The 22387-nt window shown below is 45.6% G+C and overlaps 1 protein-coding gene across 3 annotated transcripts in view; it reads left to right on the top strand.

The window, feature by feature from the left end:
• Positions 1-22387, top strand: part of SYNE2 (spectrin repeat containing nuclear envelope protein 2) — a 324116-nt gene that overhangs the window by 170679 nt on the left and 131050 nt on the right. For all 3 annotated transcript variants that reach the window (XM_058655531.1, XM_058655529.1, XM_058655528.1), the window contains 9 exons: positions 1963-2285; positions 3257-3401; positions 4202-4420; positions 6479-6744; positions 12016-12184; positions 13640-13795; positions 16219-16359; positions 18319-18501; positions 19668-19805. In XM_058655531.1, coding sequence (XP_058511514.1) covers positions 1963-2285; positions 3257-3401; positions 4202-4420; positions 6479-6744; positions 12016-12184; positions 13640-13795; positions 16219-16359; positions 18319-18501; positions 19668-19805 — 1740 coding nt within the window. The remainder of the gene's footprint in view (positions 1-1962; positions 2286-3256; positions 3402-4201; positions 4421-6478; positions 6745-12015; positions 12185-13639; positions 13796-16218; positions 16360-18318; positions 18502-19667; positions 19806-22387) is intronic.

The raw sequence follows: 22387 nt of genomic DNA, 5'->3' as shown, positions 1-22387 counted from the left end.
TGTTAAGCCCTGTGCGAAACACTGTGTTTTTCATCTTCATAGCAACTTTGGTGAGACGAGTTCTCTTATTAATCCCACTTGAAATAAATTGAAGCTCAGAAGCATGAAGAATTTCTCAGGGCCTTGCCACCATAACAGAAGCGGAATTCAAACACAAAGTTGTTTGACTCTAGAACAGGAAGTGTCAGATTAAAGCCCTTGGCTCAGACGCTGCCAAGATGCCTGATTTTTCTAAAGATGTATTTTTGTTGTTGTTTCGTTTTGTTTTTTTAATTTGAAATGCAGAGTGACAAAAAGATACAGAGAAAAGATTGACCCTCCATGTGATGATTCATTCTCCACATGGCTGTAACATCCAGGGTTGGGACAGGTTGGAGTGAGAGGTTCCATATAGCTCTTCAGCACGAGTGACCAAGACACAAGGAGCTGGGCTATCATTACTGGCTTCCGGGTGCATTAGCAGGAAGCTGGATGGAGGGGCAGAGTAGCTGGGGCTTGAAGGAGACACCCATGTAGCATGCGGACATCCCAGCTAGCTGCTTAACCCACGATGCTATAATGTTCACCCCACAATTTTTGATTTTATACTGATTGATTGGAATACAGGTATGCCCATGTGTGTTGGCTTGGCTGCTTTTGTTGTCACTAGCAGAGTTCAGTAGTTGCAGTCACTTGCTAGCCTCTGTTGGAAGTGACTACTGTCCTTTCCTCCTGATAGCAAGGCCAGTATTCTCGGCATTGCTAGAATTCAGACTGTATCCTTTTGAAAGTTTTAATTTATTTGAAAGACAGAGGTGAGAGACAAAGATGGTTTATTCCCCTCAAGTGCCTGCAGCAGCCAGGGTTTGGTTAAGCTGATGCCAAGGGCTGCAGACTAAATCCTGAGTCTCCTATATGAATGGGCGGGGACCCTTCTACCTGTGCTAGCACCGGCCATTCCTAGGGTCTCCGTCATCAGGAGCAAAGCAGTGCAGTGTGGGATGTGGGCATCTTAACTGCTCAAACACCTACCGCTGCAGTGTATGTAGCAATGCCTTGTGCAAGGAGTTGTCACATTATTATTATAGAATAGGGCAATTATCCACTTCCCTAATTCAAAGTTGTTATTAGATAATGTATTTCAAATATGTGGAATGTGTTAGATTTTTCAGGTGTTTTTTTTTCCCTCTCCCTTTGAAGTTTTTTTTTTTAAATAGAGAACTACAGAATATATTATCTACAATTCCCCTACTGTAAAAACTAACCCCAGACCTATTTATGCCTATCTGGCTATAACCCTGGACCCATCAATCAACCTTTCACCATTTTATCTCTCCCTGCTTCCCTCCCAAGTCCCTGGTAACCAATATTATATTGCTAATGCCAGTGAGTTTGGCTGTATTTTAGACTCCACAAAAGACACATCGTGGTACTTTCCTGTCTGTGCCTGACTTAATTCGCCTAAAGACCCCCCAGATCCATCCGTATTGTTGCAAATGACACACACTCATCTTGTATATGCAGTGTGTGTGTACCGTTTGATTTCTCCATCAGTCTAGTACAGGAGTTTCAGAAGAGGACCACATAGCAGTAAACATGATTCATGGAGGGTTGTCTCGAATTTATTTTAGGTTTCTCTAAGAATTTGGAAACAGTCTTTATTTGTGCAGAAAGAAGCTATTCATTCTTTTTCAATTTGACTTGTTTTTATTCATTTGAAATGTGGGAAGAAAAACAGACGGAGTGAGAACTGCCTCTTGGTGCTTTCCCCAGATGCCTCCAAGAACCTGGACTGGGCCAGGCTAAAGCCAGGAGCCTTGAACTTGATCTCTGATTCTCATGGGGACCACAGGAACCCGAGTACTAGGGTCAGCTCCTGCTGATATCTTTCAAATGAATGAATGAATCTTTTTAAAAAAAACATGAATGACAAAGTCCCCAGTGTCCTGACAATCTGTTCATAGCATTTAATCTATTCCACAGAATCTGTTGAATGAGGCTTATGAAAATGTCATATGCTACAATGAAGCCGTCACCAGGGCAGCAGGGCTCATCGCCTCCCTTGGAACCATCCAGGCCTCCCAGACAGCTGACCTGGATAATCCGGAAGAATCCCTGGCCATGCTTCGCCACAAGCAGGAGGAGCTGGAATATACCCTGGCAGACATCCAGGGCCTCGCCGCCAGGCTGGGAGCAGTCTGCAGCCCCCAGGCCAACCTGCAGGTGCAGGGCACCTTGCAAGATTTGGTTTCTAAGAAGTCGGCCCTGCAGGAGGCAGCCAGAGAAGCAGAGGCAAAGCTGGAAAGGTGGGTCCCCTGAAGAGGGCTCTTTATAGTTAATATGCACACTTTGGAGATAATTTAGAAAAGGGAAAAAAAGAAAAGTGAAGGAAATCCATGATAAGCTATCAAACGCTGTGGGACCACAACTGCTCCAAACCTCAGAACTGGAAGCTTCGTCCGGGTCTTCCTTGTGGGGGAGGGGACACAATGACTTGCGCCATCCTGTCCTGCTCTCCCATGCGTGGTGGCAGGGAGCTGCACTGCAAGTAGAGCAGCCAGGAACTGAGCCAGCGCCAGTGAGGAACGCTGGTACTGCGGGCAACGGCTCATAAGCAGTGTTCAAGAATGCGAGTTTCACTTCATTGAAAGTAATGTCTCCAATTTAGGTGTTTTGAGGTCTGCCCTACCTATTGATTAAAATTAGCATTTAAAGCCATATGCAAGTCTCTCTGGGAATGACTTATCTGTAGAGACTTACTGAAATATATTGAGGAAAGGAAGAAAAATATCAAGAAGTAAGTTTTGAATAATATATAAATTAAGTGTGGCGAACCCATTCTGTGAAGGTAGAATTTTTCCTTTTTTTTTTTTTTTTTTGGTAGAAGATTTATTTATTTTTATTAGAAAGATTCACAGAGAGGAGGAAAGACGGAAAGATCTTCCACCCATTGTTTCACTTCTCAAATGACTCCATGACTGGAGTGGAACTAACCAGAAGCCAGAAGCCAGGAGCTTCGTCTGAGTCTCCCATGTGGCTGCAGGAGACCCAAGGACTTGGACATGGCCATCCTCCACTGCTTTCCCAGGACATAAGTGGGGGTGGGGGAGATCTGGGTCAGAAGCTGAGCAGCCCAGACACGAAGCAGCATACATATGGGATGCTGCCCCCTGAAGGTAGAGAATGATTAGCCTATTGAGCCACAGTGCTGGTCCCCAGTAGAATTTATCTTAATTAAAACGAGTATTACTTGTTTTCCCCTACTGTGTCTCATTAGGTATCTCCAGAATTATAAGAACTATGGGAAAATTAAAGAAAAAATTTGCGCTCACCTCGGGAAAATGAGGACAGTGCTTGGGCAGTCCATCTTCCCATTGCCAGTGTCTTACAAAGCGGCCTTGGAGCGCCTGGAGCAGAGCAAGGTACTGGTATTCCCACATCCCCAGGCATGTGGGAGCAACACACAGCAGGGCAGGTGGAGGTGGCATAGAACGCGGTTCAGTTCCTACCCAAGAAGCTTGCGCTCTGGAATATAGAGCCAGGAAAATTCCTGAGACCGCAGGCCGAGGTGTGAAGAATAAAGCGGCAGCTCTGAGAGGTGTCACTTGCCGAGTCTGCAGGTGGCCCTGCCGTCCGGCAGCATCCTGTCTGGTTCCATGTGTCTACAGCTCTTCCTCTCTCATGCTGTTTGCAAGGACACGCCTGAAGTGTTAACAGGGCGTGGTTGTCCACTGAGCGCTTTGGCAACTATGGGAACTCTGAATTCCAGAAGCCACTTAGACCCTCCGCCTAAGCAATTGCTTTTGCTGATTTTTCTCTGTTAAAACACTGACATTTTGCTAGAGCTTGGATGAAAATGTGATCAGACCTGTGAGCCTGCAAAAAAACAAATCTCCCCTCCAAAAAAAAATGCCTAAGTATTTTCTTGATAGCTACAATAACTATCATGTAAGCAAACTACCTAATAAAATATGAGACTTAAGTTAAAATGATAAAGAACACTTCTAGAATATTTGCTTCACCACAAAACTTGTTACAGTTTCCATAGTCTCTAATACATGAATAAAGAGTAATCCATAAGAAATTCTCATCTGGACCAAATGGGCTTCCAAAAGGACAAGAAAGGCCACGTGATGCTTTGGGGAGATTAAAGTCATACATTATTCAGGATTTTAAAAAAGCATATCATGTCCTTCTCATTCTTTCTCTTCTCTTTCTGAAGGTTTTGTTAACGAGCGTTGAATCAGTCAAGGAAGACCTCGTGAAGCTGCGCCAGGTCATCAGGCACCTGAGCCCCAGGTGCACAGGAAGGGTCGGTGTCCTCGCGCAGTGGGCTCTGTCGGCTCTGTGGGAGGAATGGCTGAGGTTGCTGGAAGCTGCCAGAGCGTGGGAGACATGGAGTGAAAGCCTGAAGCAGAGCTGGAAATTTGTCAGTCAAGAAGTGAGTGCCTCTCGTGTGTAACCAAAGTGCATTAGGTATTACGTAGACGGTGTTAAGTTCTGCATTATGGATACAATTCTTTGAACTCCAATACATGTTGGAAGCCCCAAATATGCAACTAACCACATCAATATAGCAATTAGTTTATTTTCACCCTGACTCTTCAGCCAGGGAATGCAAAAGACCCTTGCGGACCCAGTCTCAGTTATTGGTGCTGAAGTAGCTGTCTGCTAGAGAAGCAAGACTTTGTAAGCCAACTGCTGTTTTGAGCAGTTTTGAGGTGATGAGAGGCACAAATCCCATAACTGATCCCCTTGGAGAAGGGCCAGCTTACAGGTGCACTCATGCGTGCTGGCAGTTGGAGACCCAACTGGTGCGTGTGGCTTGAGTGGCAGGTGAGCTTGCAGGTCCTCTCCCCATGCCCCAAACCTTGCCGCAGCGCTTGCTGAGCCCTGGCAGTATGCGGATCATCAGAGCTGAATAGCATGCACCGAGAGAGCATGCACCGCCTTGGAAATGCAGGAAGGCCCGTCCAGTGTCATGTCCCCTCACAGCAGTACCGTTACAAGACTGACCGTCTTGATTTTTGCCTTAGAGGAGAAGCCCTGGCATGCCCAAGACTTTGTAGCCTGTGGAAAGCTCCTTGGTGTTGAGGCTCTTGAATTTTCATAGGGTTCATCTCCGACCCTCTGGCATATCTGAATCAGCTCTCCAGGGCTTAGCTCCCAGTTCCATCAGCACAACACCCTAACTATGGTTGGCCAGCATAATGTTCAATGACTTCAGGATGACGAGATGTGTCACTGTGGGAAAATGAAGGCCAGGAGTAGCCATCGCTGGAGGTCAGGATGGGATGGAGGAGGGGTTTCTCCGAGGGGAGGACCCCTGGATTGGAGCAGGGACCAGTCGGTGTCTTGAGCCTTTTTATTCCTCTCTGCCTTGGTTCTGAGTTCAGGGCTGATGGGGCTCTCAGTGTGCCGATATGTGGTGTCATGGTATGCTACACATACCAATGATGGGCAAATGTGTAATTAATTCAGGAATTGAGGGTGCTTTCACTTTAGTAGTTGCCAGGATAATGCAGATCTGTGGGACCTAATATTTGAACATAAAGGCATCACAAGTGAAAGAAAAAAAAGACTTAAAAAAAAATGTTTTACAAGTAGCAGTTACCCAATTTGGTGGAGTTGATGTTCACCATCTGATGCATATCTCCTGAGATTTACTCCTTTATTGAAATAAACCTGAAGAAATCATTATTTATGAAACTATTCCAGCCCACTGTAGCAATATTTCATTATACTCACAGATCTACATCAGCAATGACTGCACACTATCAAATTCTGATAGTAGACAACTAATATGAGGGTTCTTTATAACATTTCTGATGAAATGGAAATAAAAGATAAGTTTGTTTTGATGCAAGAAGATCAAAATACATGTGTTGTTTTTTTTCTTTTTTCTTTTTTTTTTTTTTTAAAGATTTATTCATTTTTTTATTACAGCCAGATAGACACAGAGGAGGAGAGACAGAGAGGAAGATCTTCCATCCGATGATTCACTCCCCAAGTGAGCTACAACGGGCCAGTGCGCGCCGATCCGATGCCGGGAACCCAGAACCTCTTCCGGGTCTCCCACGCGGGTGCAGGGTCCCACAGCTCTGGGCCGTCCTCCACTGCTTTCCCAGGCCACAAGCAGGGAGCTGGATGGGAAGCGGAGCTGCCGGGATTAGAACTGGCGCCCATATGGGATCCCGGGGCTTTCAAGGCGAGGACTTTAGCCGCTAGGCCATGCCGCCGGGCCCCATGTGTTGTTTTTTTTTACAGTGCCCATTTTCCATGAACTTTTTAAAGCCCTCTCTTAATATAGAACTTGACTTTTTTTCTCGGCAATTACTCATATTTGCATTGTTCATGTACATTTTGAAATACCTTCATATTCCTTGTTCTTGGAGATCAAATGTTATTTTGAATTAGGATGTAGATGGTATTAGGAATCCTCTGAACAGAGTGTTTGATTTGGCTCATTTTCTCTTTCTCTCTTGGCTTATTGAATTAGATTGAGCGAGAAGCAATTATTTTGGATAATCTTCAAGAGGAACTTCCAGAAGTTTCCAGAACAAGAGAGGCAGCCTCCCAGGAGGAGCTCTCTGAGCTGTCGGAGAGTCTGTGCCGGTACAAGCAGCAGGTGGAGAAGCAGCAGCTGCTCCTGAGTCTGCTGCTGGAGCGCCTCAAGGGTGTCCAGACTGTCCCTGAGAGCCCCAGGGCCCTGGGGACCTTCCCAGCCCTGCAAGAGATCACGGCCATGCAAGAACGCTGCAACACGTAAGGTCTAGGAAATCTGCTAAGAAAACTGCTTAACCGTTCTGTTCAGATTTCAAGAAATACCACAGTTAGGACATAGGAAAATGTTACATGATATCTGCAAATGACACTAGAGACTTGGATGGAGCCCCCATCGTGACATACGAAAAGGGATGGAAACGAATAATAACTATAATAATTAATAACTAGAAATAAAACCATGTAACTATAATTAAAAACATACCTTTTTCCTCCTGGCATTAAGGTACTTCACAAAGCTCATGAGAAAATGGAATTTCTTTGCAAAAGATTTTGAAAATGAACCATAGTTTTAATACATTTAAAAAAAGATTTTATTTATTTTTATTGGAAAGTCAGATATACAGAGAGGAAGAGAGACAGAGAGGAAGATCTTCCATCCGTTGAATCACTCCCCAGGTGGTCGCAACAGCTTGAGCTGAGCCGATCTGAAGCCAGGAGCCAGGAGCTTCTTCCAGGTCTCGCTTGTGGGTGCAGGGTCCCAAGGCTTTGGGCCATCCTCTGCTGCTTTCCCAGGCCATAAGCAGGGAGCTGGATGGGAACTGGAGCTGCCAGGACATGAATTGGCACCCATATTGGATCCCAGTGCATGCAAGGCAAGGACTTCAGCTGCTAGGTTACCGTGCTGGGCCCATAATACATGTTTTTAAAGCCTGATGTGCTCCTGGAGTTGAATAGTTTTCAAATTTCAAAGAAAAGTGTGCTGTTTTCTTTTTACAATACATATATATTTCTTTAGTAGTATTTGATTTATCTGAAAGGCAAAGTAAGAGACAGGAGAGACAGTTGATGGGGGCTAGGGGGCATCTTCTATCCACTGGCTCACCCTGCCAATGGCTACAACAGCCAGAGCTGGGTGAGACCAAAGTCAGGAGCCAGGAACCCCACTGGCATCTCCCACATGGGGCACGGCCCAAGGACACGGGCCATCATGGCTACTTTCCCAGACGCATTAACAGAGCGCTGGATAAGAAATGGAGGAGCTGATGCTCGAACCAACACTTACATGGCGCCTCTTTTTCAAATATGGCAATCCATATCTGTTATAGGAGCTTTGGATAATGTGAAAAATTATGAAAAGTAATACAAAACCCCACCTTTGGCGCTTTCATTGTCTGTCTCTGCCTGTCAAAAAATTTTTTTAAATTACCTTTCATCTAACAATGGTGATTGTCAGTCATATTTTTTCCTTTCTTTATTATGATTATTTTTAAAGGATTCATTGAGTTATTCAAAAGCCAGAATTATAGAGAGAGGAAGGGATGAACGAGAGATCTTCTATCCACTGGTTCTCTCCCAAAATGCCCAAAGTAATAGGGAAGGGACAGGTTGAAGGCAAGAATCAGGAAGTCCAGATGAGTCTCCCATATGAGCGGTGGGTATCCCAACTCTGCAGGCGTCATTGCCTAGAAAGCTGGGTTAGAAATGGAGAAACATCTCCCCTTCCGCAACAAGAAGAAACAGCAAATTTGGAAGCAATGAATTCTACCAATTTTCCCTAAACCTCGATCCTTCCCACTCTGATCAACCATGTAATAATTATTATAAAAAATAAAATTAAAAAAAGTGCAGAAACATGGTCCTAGCACAGTAGCCTAGCGGCTGAAGTCCTCGCCTTGCATGTGCTGGGATCCCGTATGTGGGCTGCAGTTCTAATCCTAGTGGCCCCACTTCCCATCATGCTCTCTACTTGTGGCCTGGGAAAGCAGCAGAGAGTGGCCCAAAGCCTTGGGACCCTGCACCCACAAGCGAGACCCAGAAGAGGCTCCAGGCTCCTGGCTTCAGATCGGCTCAGCTCAAGCTGCTGCGACCACCTGGGGAGTGATTCAATGGATGGAAGATCTTCCTCTCTGTATATATGACTTTCCAATAAAAAAAATAAAATAAATCTTTAAAAAGAGAGAGAGAGAGAAATGGAGAAACAGGCCCGTGTAATGATATAGCAAGCGAAGCCTCTGCCTGGCTGAGGTCCCTGAATCGTGTGTGTGCTGGTTCAAGTCCTGCCTAGTCTCCTTCTGATCCACCTCCCTGTGAGTGTGCCTGGGAAAGCAGCAGAGGATGGCCCAGGCCCGAATTCTTGGACTTTGTATCTGTGTGGGAAACCTGGAAGAAGCACCTGGCTCCTAGCTTTGGACCAGCCCAATTCCAGGTGATACGGCCATCTGGGGAATGAGCCAGCAGAGGAAAGGTCTCTTTCTGTCCCTTCATCTCTCTCCAACTCAACCTTTTAAATAAAAATAAATAAATTTTTTTTTTTAAGATGAACTTTTAAAAAGAAGAAATGGAGACACCGGGACTTGAACCAGCATTCTGATATGGATGCTTATGTTGAAGTGGCAGCTCGATCCACTGCGCCACCATGTCTGGCCCTTTGCTAGGACTCCATCTGCAAAGGAACTAGGATCATGCTGCTTGTGTTCTTTTGTATTCTGCTGAGTCATTTATCAACACATCCTTTTTGTTCTGCTATGTTAGTAAGTACTATTTTAAAACAGTTATATGATCCATGGCCACGTGTGCAGCATGAACCAGGTAGTTGATGAAGGGGCAAGGTGCAGTGAGAAAAATAAAAAACAGAAACAAGGAAGAATTTTTTTTTTAAGATTTGTTTTGTCAACTGCAGATTTTCAGAGAGACAGAGAGAAAGATGTTTCATCTGTTGTTTTGCTCCTTAAATGGCCGCGATGGCCAGAACTGACTTGATCTGAAGCCAGAAACTAGGAGCTTTTTCTTGGTCTCCCATATGGATGCAGGGCCCCAAGGCTTTGGGCCGTCCTGTACTGCTTCCCCAGGCCACAAGCAGGGAGCTGGATGGGAAGTGAAGCAGCTGGGACATGAACCAACACCTGGTTGGGATGCTGGCACTTGCAGGTGAAAGATTAGCCTGTTGAGCCACTGCACCATCCCCAAGATAGAACTGGGGATTTTTTTTAAGATTTATTTATTTTTATTGGAAAGGCTGATGTACAGAGAGGAGGAGAGATAGACAGGAAGATCTTCCATCCGATGATTCGCTCCCCAAGTGACCACAACGGCCGGTGCTGTGCCAGTCGAAAGCCAGGAGCCAGGAACTTCTCTAGGTCTCCCACGTGGGTGCAGGTTCCCAAGGCTTTGGGCTGTCCTTGACTGATTTCCCAGACCACAAGTAGGGAACTGGATGGGAAGTGGAGCTGCTGGGATTAGAACCGGTGCCCATATGGGATCCCGGTGCGTTCAAGGTGAGGACCTTAACCACTATGCTATCGCACCGGGCTCAGATAGAAGTTTTTGAAAGTAGGTGGCGAAAGGGTTCCTCTTAAAGAGAAAGGAACAACCCAAGGTCTATTCCTGTGGCTTTTATCATTTGGCCCACCAGGTTTCGCCTTTTGTTTGCTGACTCACTACTGAGGAGCACGTGGCCAGTGACATCTTAAGAGGTCCTTTAGGGTGTCCCACGTAGGTGACTACATACCTACAGATAGCACAGTACCCTTGTTTTCAGGGCTGTCAGACAAGAGCACTCCTCCCTCCCAGGAGGTGGTTCCTGCTCCTTTCTGTGGGTAAATCCTGCTCCTTCTGACTCCTGCCTGGCAGGGATTCCTCCAGCGCCCTCTGCAGGTTCAATTGCTTTGTCAGAGCTGCTCACAGAACTCAGGACAGGATGTGGACTGGTTAACTGATGGAAGGTTTAATAAAGGGTGAAGATGAGCAGCCAGATGGAGGAGGTGTGCAGGACTGGAATCGGGGAGCGGGGCGGGAGTTGCCTGTCCCCCACATGCTCTGGACGCTCTGAACCTTGTGCTGCCTATGGGTGATTAACTCAACATTCAGTCTCCCCCCACTCCCCGGGAGATGGAAATGGGGGTTAGTTTGCCAGGAAGGGAACACGAAAAATTCCAGCCCTCTTGTCCCATGGCTGGTTCCCCAGCCAGCAGCCCCCTCCTGAGGCTTCACTGGGAGGAGCCCACCAAGCATCATCGCATTAGAGTGAAAGGTGTCCCCAGCACTCAGGAAGTTACCAAGATCTCAGAAGGTTTTGGTCAGAACTTGGGCCAAAATATTTTTCTAGCACACGCACTTATAAACATACTTAGAGTCATCTCAAGAACCATGGCTGAAACCAGGTACATATCTTATTACAGTATCATGAACGCTTTCCAGATACATCTCAGGGAGAATTTTTCCCAGTTAAAATCTCATCTTTATGTATAAATATATATTATATATATCGTGTGTGTTTGGTTTAAAGTCAGAGTTACAGGGCCCGGCACGATAGCATAGTGGTTAAGGTCCTCGCCTTAAACACGTCAGGATACCATATGGGCAACGGTTCTAATCCCGGCAGCTCCACTTCCCATCTAGCTCCCTGCTTGCGGCCTGGGAAACCAGTCAAGGACGGCCCAAAGTCTTCGGACCCTGCACCTGTGTGGGAGACCTGGAAGAAGTTCCTGACTCCTGGCTCCGGATTGGCTCAGCACCAGCTGTTGTGGTCACTTGGGGAGTGAATCATCAGATGGAAGATCTTCCTCTCCGTCTCTCCTCCTCTCTGTATATCTGACCATCCAACAAAAATAAAATAAATCTTAAAAAACAAAAAGTCAAGTTACAAAGAGGGAGAGATTGAGATATTCCATCTGCTGTTTCACTCCCCAAATGGCCTCAATTTCTAGAACTGATCCGACTGGAGTTGGGAGCCCAAAGCGACTTACAGGTCCCTCGTGCGGGCCGCAGGGGCTGAGGAACTCGGGCCGTCCTCTGCTGCTTTCCCTGGTGTATGAGCAGGGAACTAGGTTGGAAGTGGAGCAGCCTGAACTTGAACTGGCACCTGTGTGGGAAGCCAGCACGACAGGTTGTTAACTTCACAGCTATGTCGCAGCACTGTGGAACCCTCTTCTGATAACTTGCTACCTCCATAGCTTCTGGGGTCAGCTGTGGGGTCATATACCCCAGAGTCCATGACGGCCTCACCTCGGAGTCATTTTCATTAGAGCTCAAGGATTACACGTAGAAATAAGGAGCACTTAAGTCGACAGGACAGTTGGAATGGGAAATATGGAGATGGTATTTAGGGACGAATATTTTGAAGAGGGTTCTGATTCAGTGAAAGACTTTGAGATGTGTGTGTTTGGTACGTAAGTCGTCGAGCACCGGAACTCTTTCTTAGGGAAAAACACCTTTGTGAGCTACTCAGACATTTGGTTAATTGTGGAAATAAAGCTATTCCGCAGAAGAGCAGATGAAGAGTGTTCCTTATATTTTAATATCCTATTTCAGGCTTTTTCAGAAAGCTCAAAAAAGTCAGGAATTGGTACAGACCGAGATCCAAGACAGACACTCCTTCACAAAGGAAATAATTGCCCTGAAGCGCTTGTTTCAACAGACAGCAGCTTCCTTCCAAAACCTGTCGGCCCAGGAGCACCCAGAAGAGGCGGGACGGCTGGAGGTGAGTGAGGAAGCAGCTGGCTCCCTGAGGCTCCTAGGGCTCACTATCCTTTGGGCAGATTCCTTGCAGCAGAGTTTGCAAGGTGCCTGGGCTGGGAGCATAACCAGAGGCAGAGGCGAGCACGTGCTCCTGGGCAGTGGCTGTGTGGGCAGGACCCTCAGGAAATGCTGCTTGGGACTGGGGAGGAGCCGTTAGCGTGGAGCCCAGCCTGGGGCACGTGGTCTCATTTGACTGGGGTTTCAAGTGTGGTCGCCCGCTGGGGCCTCAGCCTGCCCTTCAGTATCCTCTGAGAAAGGCTGCATACAGCTTCTTCGTCTTCTGGAAGCCCTTCAGGGTGACCACTTCTCCCATTTGCACCCGAAGTCAACAGCCCCAAGTGACTTCTGGAAGGTTATTTACAAGCTGCGTGTTGGTTGTTGTTCTTCAGTGGAACTTTGGGTTATTCACGTTGAGGCTGGGCCCCTAACTGTCACTCACAGGAGTTGCTTCTGTGGCGTTATTCTACTCCCGGGTAAAGTCTAGATAAAACAGGGCGACACTCACCCCCAAACCCCACCTCCACCTGATGAGCCTTGACCTCTGCTTTGCCCCTTGTTCATTTATTCCCTGCTGAGCACTGGGAAAACAGTGACACATCACAGAATTATTTTGGATGCTGACCGTTCTCCATAGCCATGACTCAACCCATTATAATACACACAGGATGCAACTGAGCAGCTACTGTAAAAACAACACAAACAACAACAAAAAAGCCACAATCAAGTCAAGAAGTAGTTTTCCACTTGATCTTTGGGAAACTTTCCCTAACAAATGAGGTTCTCCTTTATGATGACTGCAGGAGAACGTAGATCAGATTTTGTTTCTGGCCACCACCAATAGACTATTTGTTCAGGTTTCTTTTATCTCCTGGAACCTACATTCTTTGCCTGGAACTGGACCCCTCCCTTTTGAAAGAAGTCGAGCTGAGCTGGGCCATCTAATTACATGAAAGCAGACACTTCTGCTCCTGGCACACTGCTCTTAGTGGCCTTCAAGTCATTGTGATGATAATGTCGGAAGAAGTAAAAATTGCAACAAGTTAATAACAACTAACCAAAAAAAAAATCCGATCTTGGGAACTTGTCACTTGTCACTTTTCAGATCCAGGGCTGCCACTGACATTACAGTTAAGTCCTAGAGTTGCTTTAGAAGCCGGGAGGATGTTGTAATGTCTTTCCCAGACAATGGCCTGACACTATGGAGAGAGATCAAGTTTAATTCTTACAGATTGCAAGGCGTCATTGTCTAGGCCGGGACTCTCTGAGTTTTATTCAGCTCATATCAAGAGTGAAGTTTTGTCATGCAGACTTCACTCTTCTAAATCATAAGATCGTGCTGCCGGGGGTGGAAGCTGGTTTTGCTTTCTCTCCCAAGTCCTGGGGGCACGTGTCGAAACTCTTGACACGATGTTTTTAGGAGCTTCAGAGCATTCTTAAGGAAGGAAGGCAAACCTTGGAGAGGCTCATGGAGAAGCTGCGGATCAAGTACTCTGAGATGTACACCATCGTGCCTGCTGAGATGAGCTCCCAGGTGGAGGAATGCCAGAAAGCTCTGGAAGACCTCGATGAGAAGGTAAGGGTAAGATCTGTACCCATGTCCGGCTTCATGGTGTTGAGTGATGGAGCAGGATACACTGGTGAATGTCACATTTTCATTTGCCCTGATTTTTTTTTTTACTGTGACTGTTTTAATTGACTTTAGCTAAGTGGCTGTTGCTGTGTGTTGTATTGTAAATACATCACATGGATACAAGACAGCAGATAATCTGCACATTTTTCATTGTTAAAGTTCTTAGGTTTCTCTTGCATTTTATACTAATTATATATTATCATTCACTTGGCTTTTTTTTTTTTTTTTACTGCACAGTCAGACATTTAGGGCATGAATAATACTTTCCTTTCAAGGTAGTAGGAATAAAGATTTCAAAAGTCCCTAAGAATGATACTTAACTAATGATGCTGTGAATAGGATTCTTCCAGAAAATTGCTGGGGAAGTCTTTACATCTGATTGTTTAGATTTGAAGACTGGATGGGAACTATTTTAAGGCATAAACACACAGGGATTTAGAAAGACAATTTTATTGGAATTGTAAAAAAGACACCCCAAATCCAGCAGAACATAACTGAGCCAATGCAGAAGGAGCTTAGTGCTGTTTGTTGATGCCTAGAATATCGATGATTTACTAAATAAAACATAGTTGCAATGCATTAAAGGATCAGATTTCAAATTTAGACGTTAGAATCAATCATTAACTTGTGCGATAGGTTTCGTAGGAAAATCTAATCTGTGCAAGGGAAAGCAGGTTTCTACCATGTATTTTTACCAAATCTCTGACCTAACACACAGTAAACTCTGTGTGCTTGTCTGGAAGATCATGTACTTTTTGATTTAAAGAGAGTATTAGGTGCTGTGAGAGACGTCATTGTTCTCAGGAATACTCTCTGAAAAGTCATGAAGAAAAGAAATTGGTCCAAAACAGCGTTTCAAATTTAAGGTTGAAAACCTCCACTCTGAACTTGTAGGTTCGTTACAGCAGATACAGCACCACTGTGAATGAGATAAAAGTATCCTTCCTAGAGTGCACCAAGCCTTGAACTTGAAGACTGGGAACATAAGGGCTTTTGGGGACAAGTTCAAATACTGCCTTGGCACATGAACTCAGCAAGTCATCTAGCCTGTATTTGAGTTTCTTCGTCTGTGTACCAGCTGCATAGGGCAGTTTGGGTCTGACTGGTTCTACAGATAGAGTGGGAATTAAAAGGATTATACAAAAACGGAAAAAGCATTAGGTTACACAGTGCTGTTTAGAGAAAATCTTACCTCCACAGCTCCGACAAACAAGAACACAAACAAATCGGGCATTTGGAAAATGAGGCACTCACCATTTATTTAATTATCTTTCCGCACATAAGTTGTTTTCTTAAAATCACTTAGGCAAAAAAAAAAAAAAAATGACAGTGTTCAGCAGCTCAATTTTTGATTACTGAGAAAACGTAACACTAGAAACAGTTAGACAAGGATACAGCTCCGGGCACCCTTAAGAAGTGCTACTTTGAGATGGTTTCACTAAAAATGAATGTAACAGTGAGCGTTCTGTGTTTTAAAAACATACGCTACACATGAAGTTTGGTTTTGTAGAAAGCAGATATACACACAGGATTGTGTCATGAATGGGAGAGCTTGTGTGATAAATCATTAATCCCATTGGGAATTCTGTGCTCTTAACAGACCACCCAGGAGTTCCGCCCAATGTAGCACAGATCTACAGAATATACTGTTGCTTATAGTCAGTAAATTTTTACTTTTATTTATGGAGGGCTCTTCAAAAATTCCTGGAAAATACGTATTATGAAAAAAAAAACTCATGAATTTTAAAAGTCTCTTGCACCAAAATGAATTTAATATTTTAATTCAGTTTCCCCATAGACTTTTTAAACTGCCTTCAAGAAGTATATATGTATTTATTATTTTTAAGATTAAACTTGACCAGTTAGGTAGAGTTGTTAGTAGTCTGCTCATCTACTTTCTCATTTTCCTTCTTAAAGATTTACTCTATTTTTTTGATTGGCAGATAGAGGGAAGAGAGAGAAAGAGATAGATCTTCCACCCAGCAGTTCATTTCCCAAAGGGTCCCAGTAGTCAGGGTTGAGCCAGGCCTAGGTGTGCAGGAGTCGGGAACTCCGCCTGGGCCTTCCTCCACTGCCTTGTGAGGTGCATTAGAAGGGAACTGGGTTAGAAGCAGAGCAGCTGGGGCTTCAGTTGGTGTTCTGATATGGGATGCTGGCATCGCAGCCCACAGCTTAATCCGTGGCCAGTACAGCATGAGAACCTCCATCTAATGAACTCGTTCACCAGTGTGGTTTGGAATGGTTTCTCCAGCCCTTGAACAGTTTTTAAAGTCAGAGCTGAGTGGCTGCCTCTTGTGACTTCAAGCCCTGAGCAGAGTGAAGGGCATCTCTCTAAATCAAGTGGATCTCTCTCTCCCTTGCCACAGATCAGCAATGAAGTCAGGAAAAGCTCCCCGTCGTATGCAATGCATAGAAAAATCGAAGAAATTAACAGTGGGCTTCAACATGTTGAAAAGATGCTGCAGCAGAAAAGCAAAGATATTGAGGAAGCTCAAGAGATCCAGAAGGTAAATCCCACCCCACCCCCTTGTGCGCTTGTGTCTCTGACACACTGCCCTGAGCAGCCACTGCCGTGTGAGTCTTTGCCTCGGTCCGAAGCAAGGGCTCCAAACCCGAGCACCCATGGGAGAGCCCACGCTGAGTGTGTCCCCTCCAGAGGCCTGCTGGAGAAGGTGGCAAGAAGCCACTCAGCTCAGTTTTTCTCTGGGGACGTTACAACCAGAAGCAGGAAAGCCGCTAATTCCCAACAAGTGTTTTCACCGGAAAAGGAAATGAAGACTGTTATCTTGGGAAGGATCATGTAAAAAGTAGCCCATAGGATATAAACACTTGTAATAGCTTGCCAAGGTAGAGATGAATATTCTTCATATAAAATGTCTTAGGAAATAAAAATCATAACTAAAATAGTATACAGTGTTCTATCTCTGAACTCCCAACTAAGCCATCTTATTCCAGTGTGTATTTTATATATATACATGCACACATATATGTATATTTCAAATGCAGAGTGTCACAGGGAGAGAGAAAGCATTGATTTTCCATCTGCTAGTTCACTTCCCAAATGGCCTCAACAGCCAAGTCCAGGCCAGGCGGAAGCCGGAAGGCAGGATTGCCATCTGGATTTCCCACGTGGGTATTAAAGGTTCGAATACTTGTACAATTTCTGCTGCTTTCTGGTGGGGAGCTGAGTCAGAAGTGGAGCAAGCAGAAACAAACCAGCTCTCATATGGGGTTCTGGGATCACAGGTTTCCACTCCGAGACAATGCTGGCCCCTGTCAACACTTTTTGAATTCCATGTATACCTTGGGATTTTAAAACATTCATCAAGGAATGGGCATTTAGCCTGGCAGTGAAGACGCCCTCAGCTCACCAGTGAGTGCCTGGGTTCAATTCTTGGCTCTAAGAGCCTCCAACTTCCTGCTGGTGCAGATTTGGGAGGCAGCAATGATGATTCAAATCGTTGGGTTCCTGCCACCCTCAGGAGACATGGGTTGCATGTCTTAGTTCATGGTTTGGCCCCAGTCCCAGCTGTTGTGAGCAACTAGGGAGTGAATCAATGGATGGAATCTTTCTCTGTCTTAAATACAAATCAAACATTTTAAAACTGCTCATAGGACATACCTATGATGAAAACACTATGCATAGGTTGAAAACTTTTTGGGGCCCAGCATGATAACCTAGAGGCTAAAGTCCTCGCCTAGCATTTGCTGGAATTTCCTGTGGGAGCCGGTTCATGTTCCAGCATCCCAGTTCCCATCTAGCTCCCTGCTTGTAGCTTGGGAAAGAAGCAGAGATTGGGGGAATCCCAGTGCCTATAAAACTGTGTCACATAATGCAATGTAATCAATAAAAAAAAATTGACAGAAAAAAAAAAGAAGTAGAGATTGGCCAAAAGCCCTGCACCGACATGGGTGACCCAGAGGAAGCTCCTGGCTCCTGGCTTTGGATCGGCTCAGCTCCTGCCATTGTGGCCACTTGGGGAGCACTCTGTAAACCTGCCTTTCCAATAAAAATGAATCTTAAAATTTTTAAAAATGTTTTTGGTACCACAATTAGCTTACCTTTTTATCCCATTTTTTCCCACATGTAGTATTGAAGTATTCCACATGTAACTGGAACTTTGTGCTATTATATGAATCTAATCATTTGGTTTGTTTTCTGTCTGCACTTTAAAAAACCATTTTCTAGATAGAGCACCTATAAAAATACTTGTCTGATGAAAGCATGCTATTCACCTCAGCATTCTCGAAAGCTTAGGTCTGTGTTGACTTTGTTTCTGCTGCATAATTCGTACTGAAATGAATACAGTTACAGTTAAGAGATCTCGAAGACTGCTGTGCATACATAGGCAACTCTGCCTGTGATATTGTTTTTGATGTTGTACACGAGTGCAAATACCATGTGAAAACGTAGCACCACCACAATAAATCCTGACTTCTTCATGCACGCTGATCTCCTCTTGCAGAAAATGTGGGATGAGCTAGACCTCTGGCATGCCAGGCTCAATGAGCTGGATGCTGAAGTGCAGGACATCGTCGAACAGGACCCAGGACAGGCTCAGGAATGGATGGACCACCTGATGACTCCTCTGCAACTGTATCAGCAAGTGTCGCAGGGAGCAGAATGGAGAACCTCGCAATTAAACAAGGTGGGGCTGTGATACGTGCACGGTGCTACCAAGAAGGGTTTAAACAAAACAAAAAGTGTTATCTGGGGACAACCAGTTTCCCTTGAATTGTGCTAAAGCTGGAGCCTGGCAGAAATCATGTGTCCCCAGTGAGAGGACGGAGTTTACTGCTGTTAGAGCAGGAAGTATGACTAAGCAGGTAGAACCAGGAATCCAGACGTCAGAGCAGAGCGGAAGTGCAGGCGAGTGCTGGGATTACCAGCGGATGGACGGAGACCAGCAATGGGAACTCAGGGAATCCTTGAAATGTGCAGCAAGGAAGCTCATCATGAGAAAAATTGTTCCTGGCAACAAAATACCAAACTATATTGCCAATAGGAACCACGATTAGGTGAGTCGTGGATGTAATCTAGCAAGAGCGAGGTGGGATCCTAGTCTTATAGAAACATGGGGTGTTACAGTGTGAGGTCTGAGGGAAGAAGACTAAGTACAGGTCCAGTTTTCTGATGGAAGCATCAAATGGGAACCAGACTGTTCTAGTCAGCTTTTCATTGGTTCTGTAACTAACAAAGAGAAGGGTTTATTTTGACTCATGATTCTGGAGGTTCATGGTTTTAAGATTGGGTGGCTGCACCATTGGGCATCTGGTGTGGGCTGTCTTGCTGTCATCATGTATCACATGACAAGAGGGAGCCCACCTGTTTGCCTGGCTGTGTGATTGCTTATGAGGCCACTGGGATTTTATCATGAAGACTCCATCCTGATGACCCAGGTCAAGCAAACCCCCAAAGTCCTACCTTTAACACTGTAATTGGATTAAGTTTTTACCCCCTCTTAGTTCCATTAACCCAAGACTTCAGAGATCAACCCATGACCACACAGGCTTGTGGGAGACACTCACCATCCAAATCATAGCCCAGGCTATTGAGAGGCTAACAAGGAACTCTTGCGGAGACCCACAGTACTGGGGCGGAAGCTCCTGAATTCTTTCCACCTGTGGTCAAGATTCGTCTTGAAAGTTGGAAGGATCCTAAGCCGCAGCTGAAGGGCATGTGACCCCCAGCCAAGGGTTGCCAAGACCTGCCAGGCCTGGACATCTCTGACGCACAGTGGTTACGTCTTTGTTCAGCAATGCCTCAACCACAGAAGCAAGAATCCGACTAAGCTGGGTCTCATCTCTCTCACAGGCCACGGTTAAGATGGAGGAGTACAGTGAGCTTGTGAAGAGCACTGAGGCTTGGATAGGGAATATCAGCCGTCTACTGGCCAATCCCGCCAACTACGACTCTGCCAGGACACTGAGTCATCATGCCAGCACCCTCCAGGTAGGTGTTCTCTGGGCTTTAGAGACTCAGCCCTCCTTCTTCCATGGTTCTTCTTTCTTGCTCTCTCCTTCCTTTTTCCTCCTTGTTTCCTCCTCCCTCCTCCTTTGTTTCCTGAGAAGTCCATCTTAACCTCTAACCACGCTAAGTAGCTGAAGGAAGCTTTCAAGTGTGGCAGTCACAAAAGAGGGATTTTATACACGAAGCTCTTGTTCCTTTCCATTAAATGTTCATGAATTTCTGAATAATTTGATAGATCTTGATGGGCCTGAGTCCCCCGCCCCCTGCCCATCTGTGAAAGAAAAGCATTGCAATAAGTGTTATAGGTGGCTTTGGTTGGCAGAATTCTTAGTGGTGCCAGTATTCTCAGCCCTTGGTGTGCCTGGCGTATGTCATCCCTTCCCCTTGAGTGTGACAGGAACTTGGAAATGTCAGAGGAGTGGCGCCATTGGTTAGATCATGCTTTTGGGTAAGGTACTTTGAGAGACTCGTTGTCATGAAAGTTTGATTGGTTATGAATATGTGATTATTTAAAGACTCTGTAATGGCAGACTGGTTGGCCTAAGGAAGAAGCCTGCTGCATTTTAACAGAGCCACGAGGGCTGGGGGCTCATTGGTGGCTTCCAGAAGCTAAGAGCAGTATCTCCTGCTCCCCCTCCCCAGCCAGTAGCCAGCAAGAAATTGGGGACCTCAGTTCTACATTGAAATCTGCCAATAGCTCAGATGAACTTGGAAGAGAACTACAGCTCCAGATGGTTTTCCCCCTTCCCTCTCTTCCTTCCTCAACAGAGACAAAGCACTCTGCTGGTTTACTCCTCCGATTCCTACCACGGGGCCAGGAAATCAATCCAGGGAGACCCTGTGGGTGGCTGGGACCCAATTAGTTGAGCCATCACCTTTGCCTGGTGGGATCTGCATGGATGAGAAATCAAAGTGAGGAGCTGGAGCTGGGAATGAAAGCCGGGCTCCGGGTGGAACCCATCTACAGGTGTCTTCATTGCTGGGCTAATACCCTTGACTGCAGACCTGCAGCATCCCGAGCGGAGGGACTGACCTAAGCTGTGCCTGGACTCTTAATCCATAGAGTAGAGAGCATTTTGGGGATGCTTCAGATGCTCAAATCCCGTATCGGTGCCCGAGTTCAAATCCCAGTTCTGCCTCCAGTCTCAGCAGTGTGACCTGGGAGGCAGCAGGTCCTAGGGTGGGCGACGCCAGCCGGTGGGCGACCCAGCTGGTTCTGGTTCAGAGTCCTGGCTTCTGGCTGTTGGAGTTGTTTGGGGCGTGAACTAGTAGATGGATGAGCTGTCTCTGTCTCCCTTTTCAAAACAATTTAAACAAGTAAAAATTGTAATTTTTTTTTTCTTTTCAGCTGCTAAATTTGTGGCAATTAGTTGCAAAACAATAAACATCCAACCCCAGTTGGAATATGCCGCGGCTCCACGTTGCCTAGACACACTCGCAGGTGTCCTGAGTCCCCCTGCTACCTTATCAAGAGCAGGTGCAAGCGATTCCCTGCTTGGGCTGTAACCTCGCCAGAGCTGGCTGAGCCTTCTGTCACACTGTTCTTAGAAATGGGCCCTCCAGGAAGGCTCTCCCTTTTAACACTTTTCCCAGTACTCAGCCCTCCACAGCAATCAAGTTCCTTTTATCTCTTGAGAACAGCATGCTGTGTTCCTAATTGGGCAGCTGACTTCTCACTCCCAGGATATTGAGATTAGATGTAGTGTTTTTCTTTTTTGGGGGGTGCGAGGGGGGTTAGCAAATGTTAACATATTACATTTTCATTTATTTGTTTCTTTTCTTCCTGGTGCTTGCCATTTCTTTTGCCTCCCCATCTCCTTGGGTTGGGACTCTACATCCCTAAAATGTGTAATTTGGTGGTTGTTTTAAAGATTATTTATTTGGAAGGTAGGATATGAGAACAGGGAGGGGGTACACCAGGTGGTTGTAGGAAATGATCTTCCATTCACACTTCATTCCCCAAATACCCACAACAGCTGGAACTAGGCCAGGCTTGCCAAAGGAGCTGGGAGCCCCTTCCTGGTCTCCCATGGAGGTGGCAGGGACTAAAGTACTTGGGCCATCTTCTACTGCTTTTCTCAGGCACATTAGCAGGGAGCTGGATTGGTGGTGGCGCAGCCAGGACATGAACCAGCATCATGGTTCATGGGATGCCAGGGTTGGAGGCCTCAGCTTTACCTGCTGTGCCATGACGCTGACCCCAAAAAAGTTTGTTTTAATTGTGTTGTGACCTTCTATCTGAATTGCATTTGTACAGCTTGATGATGATTCTGCAAAAACATTGCTGTTGTAATGAATTAGCATTGAAAAGTGACTGTTGTAAAAATAGGAAATCTTTTTTGTAAACTGCATTGAAGCATCATTTACATACAGTAGGACACATCCAGTTTTTTGGTGTGCTGTTAGGAGAGTACGTTACCACTCCTGTTTTCAGTGTCACAAATGTTTCCATCACCCCTAAAAGTCCCTAAAAGTCCCTCCCGCCCCTTTGCAGTCACTCCTTTGCACTGCCACCAGCCCTAGAAAATTTCTCATCGTTGCTTTCTGTTACTGTTAATTTACCT

The sequence above is a fragment of the Ochotona princeps genome, chromosome 26, assembly GCF_030435755.1.
Source record: "Ochotona princeps isolate mOchPri1 chromosome 26, mOchPri1.hap1, whole genome shotgun sequence".
NCBI lineage: Eukaryota > Metazoa > Chordata > Mammalia > Lagomorpha > Ochotonidae > Ochotona > Ochotona princeps.
The sequence above is the reverse complement of the archived record's forward strand: the minus strand, read 5'-3'. Positions and strand labels throughout refer to the sequence as shown.